At 46.3% G+C, this 18,606-nt stretch overlaps 4 protein-coding genes across 4 annotated transcripts; all 4 read right to left on the minus strand.

Moving 5' to 3' along the window:
* Positions 1-3,293: 3,293 nt before the first annotated feature.
* On the minus strand, positions 3,294-3,884 carry BDW47DRAFT_126090 (GNAT family N-acetyltransferase; the record flags this gene model as incomplete). The annotated part of the gene is made up of 1 exon (XM_024816492.1): positions 3,294-3,884. The coding sequence occupies one exon, from the start codon at positions 3,882-3,884 to the stop codon at positions 3,294-3,296; it is 591 nt and encodes a 196-aa protein (XP_024671635.1).
* Positions 3,885-5,478: 1,594 nt separating this feature from the next.
* Positions 5,479-6,334, minus strand: BDW47DRAFT_106541 (class I SAM-dependent methyltransferase). The gene has a single exon (XM_024812788.1). The coding sequence runs from the start codon at positions 6,254-6,256 to the stop codon at positions 5,597-5,599; it is 660 nt and encodes a 219-aa protein (XP_024671636.1). The 5' UTR covers positions 6,257-6,334; the 3' UTR covers positions 5,479-5,596.
* A 2,387-nt stretch (positions 6,335-8,721) lies between these two features.
* On the minus strand, positions 8,722-9,070 carry BDW47DRAFT_106542 (uncharacterized protein). The gene has a single exon (XM_024812789.1). The coding sequence runs from the start codon at positions 9,046-9,048 to the stop codon at positions 8,761-8,763; it is 288 nt and encodes a 95-aa protein (XP_024671637.1). The 5' UTR covers positions 9,049-9,070; the 3' UTR covers positions 8,722-8,760.
* A 5,848-nt stretch (positions 9,071-14,918) lies between these two features.
* On the minus strand, positions 14,919-18,482 carry BDW47DRAFT_117831 (uncharacterized protein; the record flags this gene model as incomplete). The annotated part of the gene is made up of 7 exons (XM_024815128.1): positions 14,919-15,074; positions 15,218-15,483; positions 15,561-16,018; positions 16,075-16,223; positions 16,287-16,799; positions 17,298-17,326; positions 18,359-18,482. 7 exons carry the CDS (start codon positions 18,480-18,482, stop codon positions 14,919-14,921), a joined length of 1,695 nt encoding a protein of 564 aa, XP_024671638.1.
* Positions 18,483-18,606: the final 124 nt, after the last annotated feature.

The raw sequence follows: 18,606 nt of genomic DNA on the forward strand, positions 1-18,606 counted from the left end.
CTTGGTTCCGGTGAAGCACAGTCCCACTTCCTCCTGATGCCAAGCCGTCATCCTGGTTTCAACCACAGCCCCGTGTTTCAAGCCGAAACTGTAGACGATCCTCCTCCTATAGTTGTATGGTTAAAGCCGTAGATCCTGCGGGTATTTGTCGGGTATTAGGATAAATAGATGGATCCTGAAGAGGCACCTGGATACTAGTCACGGCTGGTTTTTGGATTATATTAGAATGTTTGACACCAAAAACTCACTCCAATTTTAAGTGTGAAGGCTCAAGATCATAAATACCTTAGAATAATCGATGGGACTCGCCCCGGAAGTGGATTATCCTCCTATCCAGTCACTCTTTGCCATTTGCTTATCTATATGAATGCCCCTGAATAAGGGCTGGACTACTGGACACACTAGGCTGTCAACAATAGGTGCTGAGGCTTTCTCAAGGTTTTGTGACACGGTCATTCGGATTTAGGCTTCTTTATCTTTTTACCAGGTCACAGTTGCAATTGATTAACCTTTCACCAAGTCTACTCATCTTAAGCATGTGACTTGGGGACTGAGTGTATGTTCACCCGTTGGGTTGCTTTTGAGAAAATAATTAGATATAATAGTATTATATTCCATTGCTTGAATGAAGGAAAGAATTCCTGATCAAATCGCTTAAACATGGTGGTACCAAACACCTGAGTCACTATGAAGGATGGAGAATGTAGGTCTATAGCTAACATATTTCTCTTCTGTAGATGCCTACATAGACACAATGACTCTACGCTTGTGCCCTGGCATATGCCAAAACTATTGCAGTGTCAGTGCCGAGTACAGAGGGGATGGTGAGACTTTCTTTGCGTCTGCTGGAAGATATTGAAAAGAAGACGCAACAGGAGCTTTGCTTTCTTCTAGTGTAGGTAGATGGACGACCTCAGAGCGAGCGCCGTTCTCTTTCAACAACTGGATAAACTCCTTGTTGTCAGTTTTGTAATGTCTCCATCACTGAGCAAAATCGCTTTTGTATTGACTTCTGCGCCTTTCTCCAGAAGTAGCTGTACAGTCTGATTGTGACCTCCTCTGGTGGCAGCCACGAGAGCAGTGCCAAAGGGCCCCACTGCATTAATGTATGCTCCGTTCTCCAGAAACAGCTGTACAATCTCCCTATGACCTTCTTCAGAGGCACGCTGAATAGCAGTCCCAAATTCACTCATTATACTGGTATCTGCATTTTTCTGTAGAAGTAGCTGTACAATACTCTTGTGACCATCTACGGAGGCAGCTAGGAGAGCACTACCAAGCAACTCTGCCACTGCATCAATGTTTGCGCCATTCTCCAGCAGTAGCTGTACAATTTCCCTACGCCCTGCTCTAGAGGCCACATGAAGAGGTGCCAATAAGTACTTGGGTCGTACATTGACATCCGCGCCTCTCTTCGGGAGTAGCTCTGCAATCTCTCTATGACCTTCGTCACAAGCGAGGTAGAGAGCTACACTTAGATATTCTGTATGTGCATTGTCATTTGCGTCATTGTATAACGATATCTCCGCTATATTGAAGAAACCTGCAAAGGATGCACAGTACAATGGCTGTAGACTCTGGTCTTCAAAATGCCAGAATAGTGTACCCCGATTATAGAATGTCATTGGAATCAATTCAACCCAAGCTGCCGGTTTGCGCTGGGGAAATAATTCCAACATCTTTGTTTGCACTTCTTTTTCACTCTCCCCAGGCTTTGCGTGATCATCCAGTATCGTGTAGAGTACAGCGCAAGTAGGAATTCAGACGTGATATTGTCAATTGAACTCCGGTCATCTAGAAATGACAGATCTTCCAAGCAGACCAGTGTGACTGTCTCTAGTGCATTCGTCATATTGAATTGCCCTTGCCATATATCCTGTCGTTCAGGCTTGATGAGGAATTCCCTCGCTGTCAAATGGATAAATGACAGTTTTGAGTTGTAGACACTAATAAACAAGCCACATAGGTTTTTGACGATGGTCTTAAATGCATTTTGAGGCCACAGATGCGACATTAGGTCGGCGTGCGAATCAAACCGATGCTTATTCAAAGCTATTGTCAAAGTTATGTTTGCTTCAATCAGAGTGAGGGGACGCGCTGCACCCAGGACGATTTAGAGGAGAGTTTCCGTTTTTTTACGGTCTGCGCTTCGCTTCAAAATCGTATCGTATGCGTCTGATATCCTGGCAGGTATACAGGACAGGAGGGCTTCCACATCAGATCTTCTGCTATACTCACTTGGGCTCTCTAAGATGATGTCAAATGTGAGATATAGCCAGAGGTATGTTCGATTTGCATGGCTTTCAATCGTTCCGAAATTTTCTTGCGGTCATTATTATGAAATTCGCTCGCAAGGTTATTCACTTGAGCATTGATGACTAGATTGATATCTTCGCTGATCTGGGGCGAATATTCATCACCGTCAATGCGCATATACGCACTTGTCCCGGAAAAGCATTTGAAAGATGACTCCAGGCTGGCGTATGGACGACTAGTAATGGAAAACTTGATGTTCGAATGTCCATTGGTTGATTTCGTGGGTTGCCAATAGTACTCGTTCAGCTCGTCAGTCAATTGCCGCCAGCTGGCTTCACTCCATTCGTCGAGGGCATCAAGCACACAGACAGTTTCCTCAGCCTCCAATGAGCAGTCTAGAAAAACTCTCCACAACTCATAAAATTTCGAAGTAAGGTGTTTTCCATACTTCCTGTGACTTGGAATTGCATGGTGGATAAGCTTTCTGGTTAGATCATTGCTAAAAATCTAGTGAAGTATCACACACAAGGCATCTGTGGCTTTCATTTGTCCTTCACATTCATCTTTGAAAAAGAAGTAACACACTGTCGATGTTGTGCTAGATGTGAAAAGCCGCCGCTCGTCAATCATAGCTCGCGACAAGACTGACTTGCCACACACAGGATCAGCGGTAAGCCACAAGAGACTGGAAGTATTACTCTTTCGCCATCCGCAAAATTTCAAGTCATCAAAGAACCATTTGCATGTTCCATCTACCTTCGTCGGATTGAAATTTTTGCCGCTGGCTCCAAGAAGCCCCCAACGCTGATATATCATTTACCGGTCATGATCTACCCACCTCACGCAATCGCTGACTGTCGGTCTTGCCCGTAGGTGTGACCCGAATGATGTCAATTGGGACGTATGCACTGGACACCATGTAAGCTGGAACTATTTATAGTGAGAACTCCATCGAGCCTCATGGTATAGATTTCGTGGACTGTGAGGCAGTAGATTATAGTGACCCCTTCATTAATCTATGTACACAGCTATGACAATCACCTGGCAGGGTCTACAATACACTCCCATTCCAGCTCACTAGGCTCCTTCCAATAGTCCGTCCCACTTGGAACAAACCCAAGCTTCTTCAAAACCTTTCCACTCCTCTCGTTTTCCCTCTCCGTCTCAGCAATAAACCGTAACACCCCCCTCTCACGGACTGCCCATTGCATGACTGCTTTTGCAGCCTCCTGACCCACACCTGTTCCCCACACCTGAGGCGAGAAACCATACCGGAGCTCAACCATTTCCCGCCAGGAGGGCAAGGCTGGATCTCCTGGCTCCCGCGCCGGCATGGAGGTTGTTGTTGCGTCACGTACTCCTGCGTAGCCCACCCATTCGATATTCTCGAAATTAACATTACCCGGGCCAGCAAGCCGCACCAGGTCTTGGCCGCGGACGATCGTCGGAACATTGCTATCATTCTGCATGCGTGGATCGGATCCGGACGGGGATGCCATGCGCCGCCCCACGGCAAAATCGCCCATGCCCCGCGGTTTCCAGCATCGTCCAATATCGCGCTGCTGTATCACCTCCAATGTCTTTGAGTCGCTCCATCTTTCGGCTGGTAGATGATGCCCGAAAGCCATTTCGCAAAATGCTACATTGGCATGGAGATCGGAGTAGAGAGCTCGGTATGAGCTCAGGGAGACTGCGATTGGTGTGGGAATTACGATCAGTCGTGGAGTAAGGAGGACAAAATCGTCGAAAGAATCTTCAGCTGAGGGACTCATTTTGCAAGATCAGTGGCGTTGAACAAAATGATAAATCTGGATCGCGGGGTATCCTATGTTTTTCTTTCTTTGTTGGTTGTGGGTCGTTTTGACTTGCTGATTTAGTGCTGTTTGATTTTGAGCTTGTCGATCGGTCAATGAACTGGGTCACACGATATTAGAAGCCGGACTAGTAGGGATGGTAAAATGTCAACATATCAGACGTCAATCCCATGGCCTTTCTTGATATTTAGACGGGTGAATTGCAGACATCTTATAGCCCCACTTTTCATTCTGCTTGGCGGCTTGGCCGATAGGATCACTATAATTCCACGTCGTTGAGTCTTTAGTTTGAGGTAATTTGGAATACCTCTACCTCAAATATATTTCATACAAAATCCAGCGATACCACATAAAACGTGTTTGTATTAACAAATACAGTGGCAGCATTGCCCCGAAAATTCGGACCGCCCCGATCTGGAGCCCTCAAGATGACTGGTCAAGATATATATATGCACCGACTGGCATGCTTTTCAACTCTTTTTTGACATGCATTGTTAGAATTTCGTTGCTTGCTTTTCTGTGCATTTTTACAATTTCAAAAATAATTGCCGGACACGTGGGATGAGAGAAGTTTGAGATCAAAGTAGTACGTACTTTGACAGTGAAATAAGAAGTGACAGAAGACAATAAGGAGAAGGGATATTAATTTGAATAAAGATTCTAGTGATATAGAACATTGCCGAGATTTGAGTGGTCTGAAAAAGGCTGATTAGAAAAGCTTTTGCTCCGAGAAGGCCTGACTACTGACATTGCAAACAGTAGTGAATATGAAGTGTCACGTACTGGGGATTACCTTAATTATAAGAAGCAACATACCAATGACATGGAAGCAGTAAGCACGCACAGCTTTGGGTAAGTGTCATACAGTGTTCAATGGTACCACACCACTGGCCTTTGCGTGATAAGCTCAGAGTCAGATGGTAGATTTCATGGAGTTATTTTTGCCAATTCACTACCACTTAAATATAGGTAATGCTATACGGCTTACATATTACAGTGATATGTGAGTAACATTGTCTCTTTCCGTAATCTGTCTCAGCTTCACCCATGTCCTGCTACAGGCAGATAGTCAGCCTACATAGTGAAGAAAGGCCTCCTTTGTTAAGAATGAGGGGTCCTGAAAGGCCTAGTGCTGTGCGGTGATATCTTTAAGTAGTCATCATAAATACCAATGGCAATAGATTTGAGTATGGAAATAGGAACAGAATAGATACAAAGAGGATCTCAATATTAGGTCTTGTACACTTCTTGCATTGTCTATCCACGCCTGATATAAGAAATCATTCATTAAGGTAACAGCATGGATTATATTAAAGATTGAACATAAGCGCCTTGCCTTTTGCCTTGTGGAAGCCTATTTCATTACCCGTCAAACTCAGATCACGACGCCATAGAAAGTAGATTAATTGGTATAACTACTTTCACCGGCCGTGATGAAGGTTTACATAACTTAATTCAAAACAATTTACCAACAGTGTTTATCCTGCTAAATGTATACATAATTTCATAATCCTCGTAGCATCCCACTACGTAGGAGAGTCTTTCTTTTGTGCCATCACCCACATAAACTCGGCATCAAAGTCCGGATCACCCTCCTCCAACTTCCCATCGCCTGCGTGCAATACCTCGACCTGTAATACATCAAAACCAGTCTCTTCCAGTATTTCCCGATTCTTATCCATGTCATAGCTACTCCAGAACATTCCATATCCCAGGAATTCGCCGTGAATTTCTTCTTCGTCCATCGTCGCAAGATTCAACACAAAGACACCCCCAGGCTTCAACCAACCATGGATCTTAACGAGCATGTCCTTGAGCGTCGCCCGCGGCAGGTGAAACAGCGTATAGAAACTGACTATCCCATGAAAACTCGCCGGCTCGAAATCCAGGACAGTCATATCGCCAGCAACCAACTTAGCCCCCGGACACCGCGCCTTGGCCATCTCGATCTGCTTGGTGGAGATGTCATTCGCGAGCACTTCGGCGCCATGGTCGAGGAGCATTTTCAAGATAGGCACCCCGGGGCCGCAGCCGAGCTCTAAGATGGAGGGTGATGGTTGCAGCTTGTCGAGGAGCATCTTGGTGTATCTCTCTCGCGGCGACTTCTGGCTGTTGACCCATTCTAGGTACCATTCTGTGATGTTGTCGTAGGCATATTCGACGATATCCCTAGTTGTGTCGGACATCTGTCCGGAGGGCCGGGAGTGAAGATTGGCGAAAAGAAGAAGTGGGGATATATGTGGAGCGCCGTTGAAACGGTCAATAGTAATTATAACTCGATGATTCTTATTCCTATGAAAAGCGTTGCAAATAGTTACGAAATTTCAAGAACCCAACAATTACATGAGAAAAAATCTCTGCACGTCAGCTGACATGCCGGCGCATTCCATGTCTTACAATCCAACATATACATCACGATAAAAAAAACAAAGCGGTGGAGGGGATGTGGGAAGATTTCTAACCGAGCCGGTGGTTGACCTGGTGGAAGGTTCGAGTGCCATGCAGTACTAAGCGGATATCCCAATATCCACAAAAGCTTTTTAAAACTTCCCTCTGCATCGGATCCGTATGATATAGACATAATGTCATTTTCTTAAACTGAACTGACCGACTCCTTTTCCCAATATGTCGCGTCTATCGGAGTGTTCTATTTGCCTTACTCGCGATGGGACCGGTATTTCATTGGGCGGATAAATCTTCCTCCAAAAGAATGTCGTGTCAACCTAATGTATCAAAATGAGACACAACCTTAAGGGTTAACATTCATTATCCTGACACGGCTTTTGACGTTGATAGGGCGATCATCTACCACTAAATAAGTTCACCCTCCTCGATCACATTGAACCCTGGTCTCATTAGAAAATATGGTGTGATCTGTATCCAAGTATGTGTTATTAGACATAAACTTTCACACGGCGAACCACTAACCATCCAGGGTGAGCAGTCCAAGTGGCGAGTCATCCATCCGACTCTAATGATGAGTGTAGCCCTAATTATCAAAACAGCATGATTGAACCGGGCTGCTGTCCTTGACATCGTTATGTCGAAGGATGGATCCAGTTTCAATATGATGAAGGATTGATTCGAGGTTTGGAAAAATATAGATATTAGCAAGACTATTCATATTTAGATTTATTGAAGGCGTGACCTTCTATAACTTTCTCTCGTATGAAATCCACGACCTGGCACTTTTCTGTACCCCAAGAAAAGCTGCAGGGTCCACTTGTACTTTTGTTAAGAATCAACATGTCGGAATGCAATACCCACAAACTAGATAGGAAAAAGAAAACAAAGAAAAAGTAAAAGTTTATGGCGCTGTACGTAGAACAAAGAACGAGAGCTAGCCCCGCCATGGGGGAAATGATCAAGGAATACTATAAGTCCATACTGGCAAGGGGTACTGCTCGTACCATGACTCGCGGATAGGCCTACCATTACATAGCCTAGCCGTACCCATGTATTTACCCCTAATAGCGTCCGCTACTAAGGCTACTAGGAGTAGGAAAGTAGAGGGACCATCAGTATGCTAACGAGTATCATACTATACCACTAGTCATCGGCTACCACCATTATACTTTTAACCGCGGTATATTAACGAAGTGAGCGCAAAGAGAGATGGCACTAGAGGCCACCCGCCATATGCAAACCAAGCAGTAAAGATCTACGGTGCTGGAGTTTGAATTGTGGGAACATTGAATGAAGGGGTCAATGACAGTCACCGGTACCAGTACTCCTCGTATCTCTGATAGCAACGGCTTTCCCGAGTATGCTGACGGGAACTAGAAACTAGAAACTGCCAGTACTTTGAAGGCCAATCCGCATTCGAACACGTCGTCCGGCTTTGTCTACTGGTAGACTGGGATGGAATACCTCTTTCAATAGTGGCAGTTGCAAGCATAATCCGGGAGTGAAGCAAGGTCATCGGCCAGAGGTTGTCAAGCTCCACAGATAAATGCCATGAGCCCTCTCCTTTATCACTCGTAATATCAATAGATTTGACGTTCGGAGCCCATGGAAATAGCCAAATTTTGCATCTAGAGTGAGCGGACTGTAATCCTTCCAACCGACTGAGCTATACAGCTATAGAACGGATCTTTGGCAAGACATAGGGTTTGTCGGCGGAAAAAAGACCGCCGTGTATACCCGCCTTCTCTAACGTAGTGGGCCGTGCTGATATTGGCCTCGGGCCGTCCCGCGATATGCCCCCAAACGCGGGAGGATTGAAGGTTACATATTGTCCCAAAATTTGTACCCATTGAACTACATAGATAGTTACATGGTTCACTTGCAAATCCCATTGTCCCAGGTTCATCTGCTGTGATCCATGGTATGTGTGCACCAGCTGGATATCTAGATCATCCTGCATGATTCAATGGAGGATATCTCTTATTGCTATATTTGGTGAAAAGTCAAATTATAAATAAATGCAATATTTCAATTTAGTGACCGTGACGTAGCATACAGTATTGCTAAGAGAAAAATAATTAATCTGTCCACCAAGAGAAATGTTACCAAAAGCTGCAGGAGGGGCAGCCCGGCTCCAAGATTTGTTAAATAGCACTTTGGATAACCCGCAAAATTTTCATCTTGTCAACAAAGCGAAGTGTAAGATCCCTCCGGGCACTGCCATCAGAAGGAGTCTGGTATTGATCTGGCCTGCGTGCTCGGTATAAGGTTCAAAAGGGCCCACTTATAGACTGAGGAATTTTAATGCCGCTATGAAGCTTTTGGACACGGTGGGATGCTCGGCCGCGAGCAACAAGCTTTCCCAGGTGATAATCTCAATCATACATACCCCAAGACTGCACACGTCATGAGCCATGCAGTATTCCATTTCTGCCTCAACTTGCTGACGCTCGGGATGCTGATCAATCTTTTGCCGCAACGTGGTCTCGCCTCGATAGCTGGTGACACTCGGGTCAACATGACGAGCATACTTCCAGTTGGTGAGGAAGACCCCCGGGGTGTTTCCACCCATGGCACCAACCGTGGTCTCAATTTGAAGAAGAAGGATATTCTCGGGCCTGATATTCTTGTGCACCAGGCGGAGGGTCATTGTCTGGAGAACTGGGGTCGCAAGCTGGCTGCAAAGGCTGACGCGGAACTTAAGTGTGGGCTTGGTTTGATTGGTTCTGATATATTTTTTAAGACTGTCCGGGTAGTGGCCTGGAAGCGGGCAGGCGAAGATAAGCAGAAACGCACTACCTTGGGTGTCTTCTGTAAAGCCGACTAACTGCAAAATGCTCTCATGTTTCTGCGATTCGTGTAGCCTCTCGGCTAAAAATTTGGACGTTTTGCTTGGTCGCTTCCCTATTTACGGTGACCCTGGCGTTGGTATGCTTTTCTTTCGAATAAGAACCATTTACGTGTGTTCGAAATGACATTTAAAGAATTGGCCAATCGCCCCTTGCTAAAAAAGGCATTACGATTCGAGTTGAAGGTTCTATTCTCGGACTGAAGCAATCGGAACCCATTATATGAGAGAAATAATTGTGAATCCTCCTTGTCAACTTTGCGGACAGCCATCACGATTTGCTGGAATCTCTCCACTGCGTCGGAGACGGCGTTGGCGCCACCCAAGTCAAGCAGCTTATCTCTAGCTTTATGGCGGGCCGGTGTTGCTGTCACCGACGAATTGCGGATCATCTTCTCGATGAGGTAGTCGACTTGTTTTATAAAAGTTCGTAATGCGTTTCCAGCCACGCTCTAGGAACCTCTTGTGTTTCCGGTCTACCGTCGGGCTTTTCAAGGCGCGCTGGGCCAGCTTAATGTCGAGTTCTAGCTGGAATTCTCCGAATTTAAGATCGAAAATTTGGAACTCTCGCAACATGGGATTCAATTTCTTCTCGCTCTCGGTCCGGTTGTAGATTCGCTGGCCGTAAACAAAGAGGCAGACGTCAGGGCTAGACCAGCTATCTCCATCGTGGATTCTAGACTGTACATCTCAAAATGTCAAACAAGAAAAAGATTACTTGGATAGTATGATCATGGCTCGAGAGAGAACTGCCACACTTGGGGGTGTCATGTAATTCCATACCTTGAGTATTTCGCGTGTATATATCAACGATGAGAGAAAGGATAATTAGATCTAAGAATACAATTCTTCGCTCCACCGTGACACCATGTGGTAAGCTCTGTGTTGCTATCTCCTCATTTTCTTTTGTCACTTGAACGCGTCGGGCCCTATCCAGGAGGTTGCTTTTAAGATTCCTTTTGCTGATTTAGCCCCAACAAGCTCAATGGTATTTTGTGCCACAAGACAATCGATATAATACACAAAGACTGAGTTAGTTTCCAAGCCCTGCTTCAATCAAGCAAACTCGAAGCTCCAATATCAACCACCTGTCTGGATCTGACAAAGCCAGAATTCTCTGATTCTGAATGTGTCAGCATCAGTAGAAACTGGCACCATGAAACACCCGCTCATGATATTCTGAAAGTCTTACGGAGAAATATCAGTCTGAAATTAGAGCCTGGTTGCTTGATAACCCTGCGTTTGTGGATTGAGAGATATATCCGGGAATATTTTGATTTTGGTGCAGTGGCTCGTGACAATTGAAATCTCTCAACATCGATTTTTGAAAAGATTCAGGCGTTGGATTTACTAGAGTAATTGATAACCACTAGCAGACGGAAGATCTGATATGACTAGTTGACCACTTGGATGGTAACTTCCTAGATAGCCTCGATGTTAACTCGAAATGCCCTTTTTTGGGATGTCAGCGTGTCTACCGTTGTGATTAGTACAGGTAAGGCCAACTCAATCCAATTGAAACCGGCTAATCGAAATAACGTATACATAATCCATCCATTAGAATGAATTGGTACATACGACCATAGGGTGTGGAGAACAGGGCTTCCCGTCCGCTCAGCCGTACTTAAGCCACACGCCGGCCGGTTAGTAGTATGGTGGGTGACCACATGCGAATCCCGGCTGTTGTATGTTTTGCTTTTTCATTTTTTTTTTTTCTTAATTTGCCGAGTCCGGCCCACTCTGTCTTCGGGCTGTTTATCTCTTTACCTGAAGCTAATCTGAATGGCTTGAATAGCCTGAACAGTCTGAACCCCTTTGTCAAGACCCTAGGATCCCTTCGAGCTTCTGCTGTACTAGTGTTGGTGGCTTGGGTTATGAAGACTGTCCTGTAGTCTTCCTATCAGCTATCAACGATGGGGCTCGACAAACCTGAGGCCTCACACAGTGGCCGTGCTAACTGTATCAATCGACGAGTAAACCAATGGTCCGAAGATACCAATAAGCGAGAAGAGAAGTAAGGTGTAGCAAGTATGTATACTCGATACTTGGTAGAGTGTGAACGAGTAGAAACTAGACTAAATGTAGAATTGGGTGGCTGGTGGTGTCTATTTTAGTCTCAGCTTGGCTTCTTCCAACCTCGTGTCCTTCTCCAGGCCTTCTTAGCATATAAAATGAAAAATAATCTTCTTAGAAGACCGATCGCATCAGAATCATACTTCAATTTTAGACGACTCATGATCCATTCGTGTGAAATTGACAGTGATGGTAGCAGAATATTAAGAGAAATCCTGTGGTAGACCGCCAAACGCAAATCGAGAAAGATCCGCGAACTCTTCAAAGATCCCGCCAGGGTCCTCAGGCGCGGCCATGGGAGCTTCCAGGCCTTGGAATACGTCCCCAGCATAAGAATCCCACAGCGCAAGCCTTGGTGACAGTGAATTCGGAAATGGAAACAAGTCGCAGAAGCTGAAAATATCATACCCTTCGCCAAGCAAGACCTTTTCTTGCGATTCACAGGTTGTTGTCGTGTTTCGGACACGACCGCTTTTGCCTGAAATTCGGACTCTGTTGATTGCGTTCAATACCACCGTTGACCCGGGAATTCTTGCTTGAACCTGCTCCAAGGACGACACAATCATGTCAAGCTCTTCCGAACAGTGGCTATTCGATTCCAGTGAGCATTCGGCGGCGTTGTATAGAAGCTGCGGCATTGCAGCTACTGTTAAAAACCAATTTTGTATACCAAGGAGATAACTGAGGTCGTCCCTGCAGTCAATCTCATTGTATAAGCGGGCAATGCATGAAGAGGCAACCAGAGATACAATGTTCGGGACAGATGTTATATCTTGGTCGTTGAACAGGTCAAAGTATAATATAATGGTGGCAAAATACACAATGTGTAATTCAAAAACATCCCGTCGGTATTTTCGAAAACCATTGCGGTCAAAAATTTGAATAGTTGTGGGAAGATTGCGGATCCAATCTTTCAGTGAAAGGAGGATGTCTATATGCTGTCATGGCGGCAGAAGCAAGTATGAAAATATGTTTAAAAAATATACTTATGCTAAATGACTCAAGGCGCACATACCTGTGTTTGCACATCTTTAGGAGACCGCCATCGGAGGTCTAATATACTACCCAGAATGCTAGATATCTTGGCCAGCTGGATGAAAACCAAGGATTGAATGCCGGGAGACTCGAAATCTTCTCCCGTCAGGGGTCGAACATCGAACTCGTTTTCTTTGATACATGTAGGCCGTCCAAATGCACCTGACAAAAACTTATCTTGAACCTTGATGTTATTAGTACGAGCAAGTTGGATTCGAGGGATACGCACGAAAAGGCACCATGCAATCCTGCGTGCAATTCCTGGACTAGCAAAACCAACACACATTTCCTCGCGGTGCAGACCCATTTGCTGCAACAGTCTCATTGCTATACCCAACCAATGCCACGCGCAATCAACAGTCAATAACACAGGGCCTGCAATGTTGCGTGTTGACAAAAGACACACAACCTTCAGAACGGTAATAGGGTCCTGCTCGTGGTTGACGTGGATTAGGGTCTTGGCGTTGTAATAGTATTTCTCATTCTCAGACAGAATATCCGGTCCTTTGGGATGCCGCAGCATAGTTCCCACCATGCAAATCACTTGCTGAAGAGCTAGCGAAGGCTTGCTGGAAGATAAATCGGCATGATTAACAACGGGAAATTGATGGAAAAGGTGTTGGAAGTAGGCGTCGACATATGCATTTAATAAAATTTCCGGTGGTGATGACGTGGGATCCACTACGGTCAATATCTCCTGGTTCCGGCTATTTGAGATGGCTGTGATCCGCAGATAATTCGGGGGAATGCTAGGAGCATTATGCAACATGCAGGTCATTGCACCCAGGTACTGTTTATGTGACACTTCAGGTGCTGGAACGGCAGCCACTTCGTCCTGTTGCTCGCGAACGGTGGATGTTTTTGGAGTCGCTGGCCTTGCAAACCTCTGAGGAGCTGCTCTGCTAGGTCTAGGAGACCCGGGCACTTGCTTTGTGTATCGCTCTTTGACAGTCATTCTTCGGCTGGGGCGAGGTCTTGGAAATGGTCAGCAATCCCGTAGGTATCTCACCACTTTATGATCCCTACTGGCAGGCCAATCCATGTTTATAACAATTCGAACAAGTGCCTTGTAATCGAGTCTGCAGATCACACTTGACCTTGCGTGCGTGACACTGGCAGCATACGATCCTTGCCCGATCACGAACCTCGTGAAGAGATTGACCGGCAGTGGCCATTATGATCAGAGCTATGGTTTTATGCAAATAGAAAAGGACATTCGGAACATTTGTAGCTAAATATGAACGCAAAGGTCAATAAATGATTTTGTAACACCGTACTTTGGCTAGAGTATATTACCAATATTTGATGGCGAACTGAGGGGTTGAAATGACGCTATGATGCTCCGATACTCGGTGGTTGCAACACCAAGGTGACCAGGTCGCAAGGTAAAACACAAGGACATGTAGATTTGTATTCAATCATGGGCAAGCTGATGATTGTTTACGCGTACAGGGTACGGAGAACCTGGCCACGCAATTATTGATCGGTATTATTGATCCGCCAATTCGCCAGTCCTGAAGAACTTCTGCGGATCAATTCTCACAGAATGAAGCGAACCGTTGGGTGGACCTACCATGGGGATGAGTAATGTTTCTACCAACATTACGTGCGGCTAGTTAGTTCCTGTGGACTGTGTTGAACCTGGAGAAACGTGCATAGGCTAGTGACCACGCTGATTATTTCCCCAATGGGTTACTTTGCGAGGTCGGGGAAAGGCCCGGGAGCAGCTCCGCCACCACCGTGCCGCATGTTCCTGCAACGCCCTAACTTCATGATTACAAACTCACTTAGTACAGTAGTCGACTGACTCGCTATGATCGGCAGCCTCCGCGTTCTCCTTGGTATCGCCCAATTCGTGTCTGGCATTTGACGACTGTTGCTCAGGACCTTTCAATGGCAGCCGGTGTGATCAAGCTCCATACTCACGTCGTGGCCTTCGTATTCCAAACAGAGAATAGTTTCCGTGGTGGATTCAATTTCCTTGTAGCCAAGTGTCTATTGAATCTGTAGTGTTTGCATCATCACTGTTTGCGATACCAAGACAACAAGACAATCCTTGGAAGATTAGGTGACGAACCTCTTCAATGAAGAAGAAGATTGTTCACTTGGCTAGATTCTGGGATTGGAGGACACAGAGAGGAGAACAACAGCCGACGACAGCCGAACAGCACCAAGCTGGACCCGCCCCAAGACCCAGGTCAGCCAACGAGAGATTAGTTGACATTACCACCATTTAGATCGACCTATACGGAGTACAACACGCTGCTTCTTAGATGATTGCTGGCTCAAATTCTTCGACTACGTACGTATAATATGTATGGATGGATGGATGGATGGATGGATGATTCCATTTATCCCGACCCCTCGCCGAAGCAATATGCAGGCTACAACAACTATATATATCTGCGTATGTACAAATAGAGTGTCCCACTTCCTGAAAACAAACTTAATATTCTATCACGAATCCTCAATGACTAATTATGTACTTAGAGCTTACTTTCGCGGAATAGATTCTCGACCTCTGCAAATATATAGTAGAATTCCAAACTCCGCGGGTTGAGCAGGGTCCCGGATGGCTTAACGCGTCTACCAGAAACAATGTGCTTCACAGGCAGCTCAACCTTTTTCAAATTGACCGTGGTCTGGCGGGTATAACTTGTAATTAATTCATGTGTGCAGCATCGCGTGCAGAAAGGACCGGGTTACATAATAGAATTTCAGGTGTCTCAAAAATGAACATTGGAATATGGCGGGGACTTAAATGTTCTCAAATAGCGCTCTTGACGCGGGATATTAGTCCCGGCGTCAAAGGAGAGCTAGGCTTCATGAGCAAAAATAATATAACTCGCTCATCGGCATCGGTTGGTCTTCGCTGACCGACACAGAGCGAGTCGGCAATCTCGCCAGTGAACCCGGCTTCTATTACCCTGTAGATCTCAAATGATCCGAAGCGCACACCTGAGGGACTCAGAACGCCGCCAGCGCGGCCATGGAATAGAAGCTGTTTGGTGGGGGGGCAGATTGACACGAAGTCTCCATGGTTCCAGACGTCTACAAAAAGTCAGCGTTCACGCGTTTAACCGTGTGATTTAGAAAAGAACAGAGAAATAGGCAACTGGGAGCCATACTGTCGAATCTCGCAAAATATGCGTCGTGGTATTTCTTCCCGCTATCATCTCCCCAAAAATGCGTGGGCAGGTTTGGAAAGGCTGCAGTGGCCACTAGTTCCCCTGGAGCACCATCTTTCACTGGGACTCCCTGGACGCCCTCAACCCCTTCGACGGCGGATTCATACACATCCACGGGGACGCCTAGGCTGTATCCAGCGCATCCTCCAACATACACTGGGGCCAGCGGATTGCTTATCCCAAAACAACCCGCGATATCGGTGCCGCCAGCAATGTTGTTGAGACGGGTACATGGTGGGAATGCGACGTCGTAGAACCACTCAAATAACTCGTCCCGTAATACTGAGCCGGTGCTCGACACTATCTGCAGGGAGCTTAGGTCTACAAGCTCTCGTGGTTTGAAATCTGCTCGCTGGAGTTCATCGAGCCACCGTGGCGATATTCCAAGATGTGTTACCCTGGTCTAGTGATTAGAAAACTCTTATGTGGTAATAACCGGTAGGAAAAAGCTCACCTTTCCTGCGCTGTCAGCCTGACCAAAGCTGTAGCATCCGGCAAGAATGGGCTGCCATCGTAGAGGATCACTCGTGATCCGAAAATCAGCGCCTGGACTCCAAGTAGATACATAATCCAGGCAGTGGTTGTGTACTGCAGTGTAACACTCTATGGGCCTAATTCCATGTGTAACTCGCCTTCTTTGCGCCCATTCAAGAGCATCCCGCCAACGGAATGAACGATGCATTTTGGCGGACCCGTCGTACCGGATGAGTATACTACCAGACAAGGATCTCTAAAGTCAACCCGTTCAAACTCAAGGGCGTCGTTGATCGGTCTGACTTTCTCGAGATAGCTAGACAGTAGGCAGGCGTTTGGAACCTGGCTGACATCCGCTGGCTGTGACGTAAACCGCGGGAGTGATACAACCCCCTCAAACTCGGGAATTGACTGCATGCCCTGGGCAATGTTAGTCATTTTGGCGCGTAGGTCGATTGCCTTCCCATTATAGACTGCCCAGTCATCCATAAAGAGCCAGCGAGGCTTGGTCTGGAGTATCCGGTCCAAAATTCCCTTCAAGCCTAGATTGCTCGACATCGATGTGAAGATGGCTCCGAGTGCGGCCGACGCAAGGAATATGAGTAGCGTGTCGATGCTGTTAGCCGTGCACACCGCGATACGATCGCCGCGGCGGACCCCATCAGCTCGCATAGCCTGTATCAGCACACCAACCCTTCGCCTCAACTTCCGGGGCACAGGAGTCAACGCCATCGCTAAATGTGCGCTGGAAGTGTCTTCGATCGTGGAAATCACTAGTCACAACAAGTTTAAATGAGGTAAGAAATGGTCTCCTCTAGACTATATACTTACCATGTAACTAACTAGTTAATTACTTAGTTAACGTATTTCACAAACGAGCGGCGTATTCCAAACCCCATACTAAATGCGATATTTCCTAACTCCCCAGAGAGGCTAGATATCACCTATAAAAGGTTAGCCTATAAGGAAAAGCCCTATATACCACCGTTTTCGAGATATCAAGTTGTAACTTATCGCATTTACTATGTGTTTTGGGCTGCGCCGCTCGTTTGTGTGCCCCCTCGTATGCGAAATAGTTAGTTAGATGAGGGTTGATGCCTGATCTCCAAAGCACAAATATCAAACATCCAGATATCCAAACAAAAACCAACCTTTCTTCAAGAATTTGCTTTCGACACGATGGAAGTCACTTTCAAGTCTAACCAAGTGCCATTTCAAAGATACTTGTCCTTCTGAATATACCGGATTTTAGGCCGCGGTGACGATTTATCCGATTGTGGTGCCGCTTAATGAGAGCGCTCAGGGATATTGTGTTTATTGGTCACGTCAATTTCGAGGACGACTGTACTTGATGTTGCTCGATGGTCAAGCGAAAGGCTTTCTCCTGGCCTAGACACCTTGAAACTGTAGGATATGTTTTCTATGAAAATAGGATCGGAGTGCTATTGAATGATTGCAATCGTGAGAGACAGCGGTGAAAAGGGCATCAAACACAAACCCCGCTTGTTCTAAGAGAAAATACGCCTACCCTATAGAGCTGTGCATACGGCCAGATAATCAGTGGAAGAATTGCCGATGAAATAATTTTTGTATCAAAAACAATTGAGAAGAAAATTAACAGAGATGGGAATGACAACTGATGACTTCTGGAATCTAGGAATGACAGCCGATGAGAGCCGAGCGACACCGGGCCCGCCGAGCCTAAGACCCTGGTTCGCAGTGCTACTTATTCTATTGATCAAGATTGGAGGGGAAATTATTGGTCTTTTTCTTTCTTGGTTGGGGCCGAAATGGCCTGGGGATGTGGAGAATCCTTCGGCTGCATCTGGAGAGAGTCAAGACAATGGACTGAATGCATATTTTCGGCATCTCAGGCTGGGACGAATCTGGCTCCCCTTCTCCCCGCATGATGGTAAACACACGAACATGGTACTATACAATATGCATCGCGAATCGTTTTTGCTCGTCACGTTGAAACCGAGGCACATGAGTTCCTTTTAACTCACGTTGCGCCCCGACTCTGATGCTCATCCTCACGTCTCTCCATCTAATTTCGCCATGAACGGCCACGTCACTACCGAGTCGAAGTCGCACTTCGATGTAATAATCGTTGGTGCAGGCATATCCGGCATCAACTCCGCCTATCACATCCAAGACCAGCTGCCTGGCTTCAGCTATGCGATCCTCGAAGCTCGCCAGGACCTAGGTGGCACTTGGGACTTGTTCCGCTATCCCGGCATTCGCTCAGACTCAGATCTATATACCTTCGGCTTCGCCTTTAACCCCTGGAATCACAGTAACCCTATCGCAGACGGCCCCGCAATCAAACAATACATGCGCGAAACTGCCCAGAAGTATGGTATCGACGAGCATATCCTGCTCCGCCATCGTTTGTCGTCTGCCGATTGGTCCAAGGCCGACAACACCTGGTCACTGGCCGTCGATGCGGATGGTGAGCTCAAGACCATAACCGCTCGCCTTATAATCTTCGGCACCGGCTATTACGACTATA

Source organism: Aspergillus candidus, assembly GCF_002847045.1.
Source record: "Aspergillus candidus strain CBS 102.13 unplaced genomic scaffold BDW47scaffold_25, whole genome shotgun sequence".
Classification (NCBI taxonomy): domain Eukaryota; kingdom Fungi; phylum Ascomycota; class Eurotiomycetes; order Eurotiales; family Aspergillaceae; genus Aspergillus; species Aspergillus candidus.

What these genes read in the sequence shown, in the direction of transcription:
- BDW47DRAFT_106542 (XM_024812789.1), bottom strand. Translation starts at nt 9,048, where the DNA reads ATGGGTGGAAACACCCCGGGGGTCTTCCTCACCAACTGGAAGTATGCT.
- BDW47DRAFT_106541 (XM_024812788.1), bottom strand. Translation starts at nt 6,256, where the DNA reads ATGTCCGACACAACTAGGGATATCGTCGAATATGCCTACGACAACATC.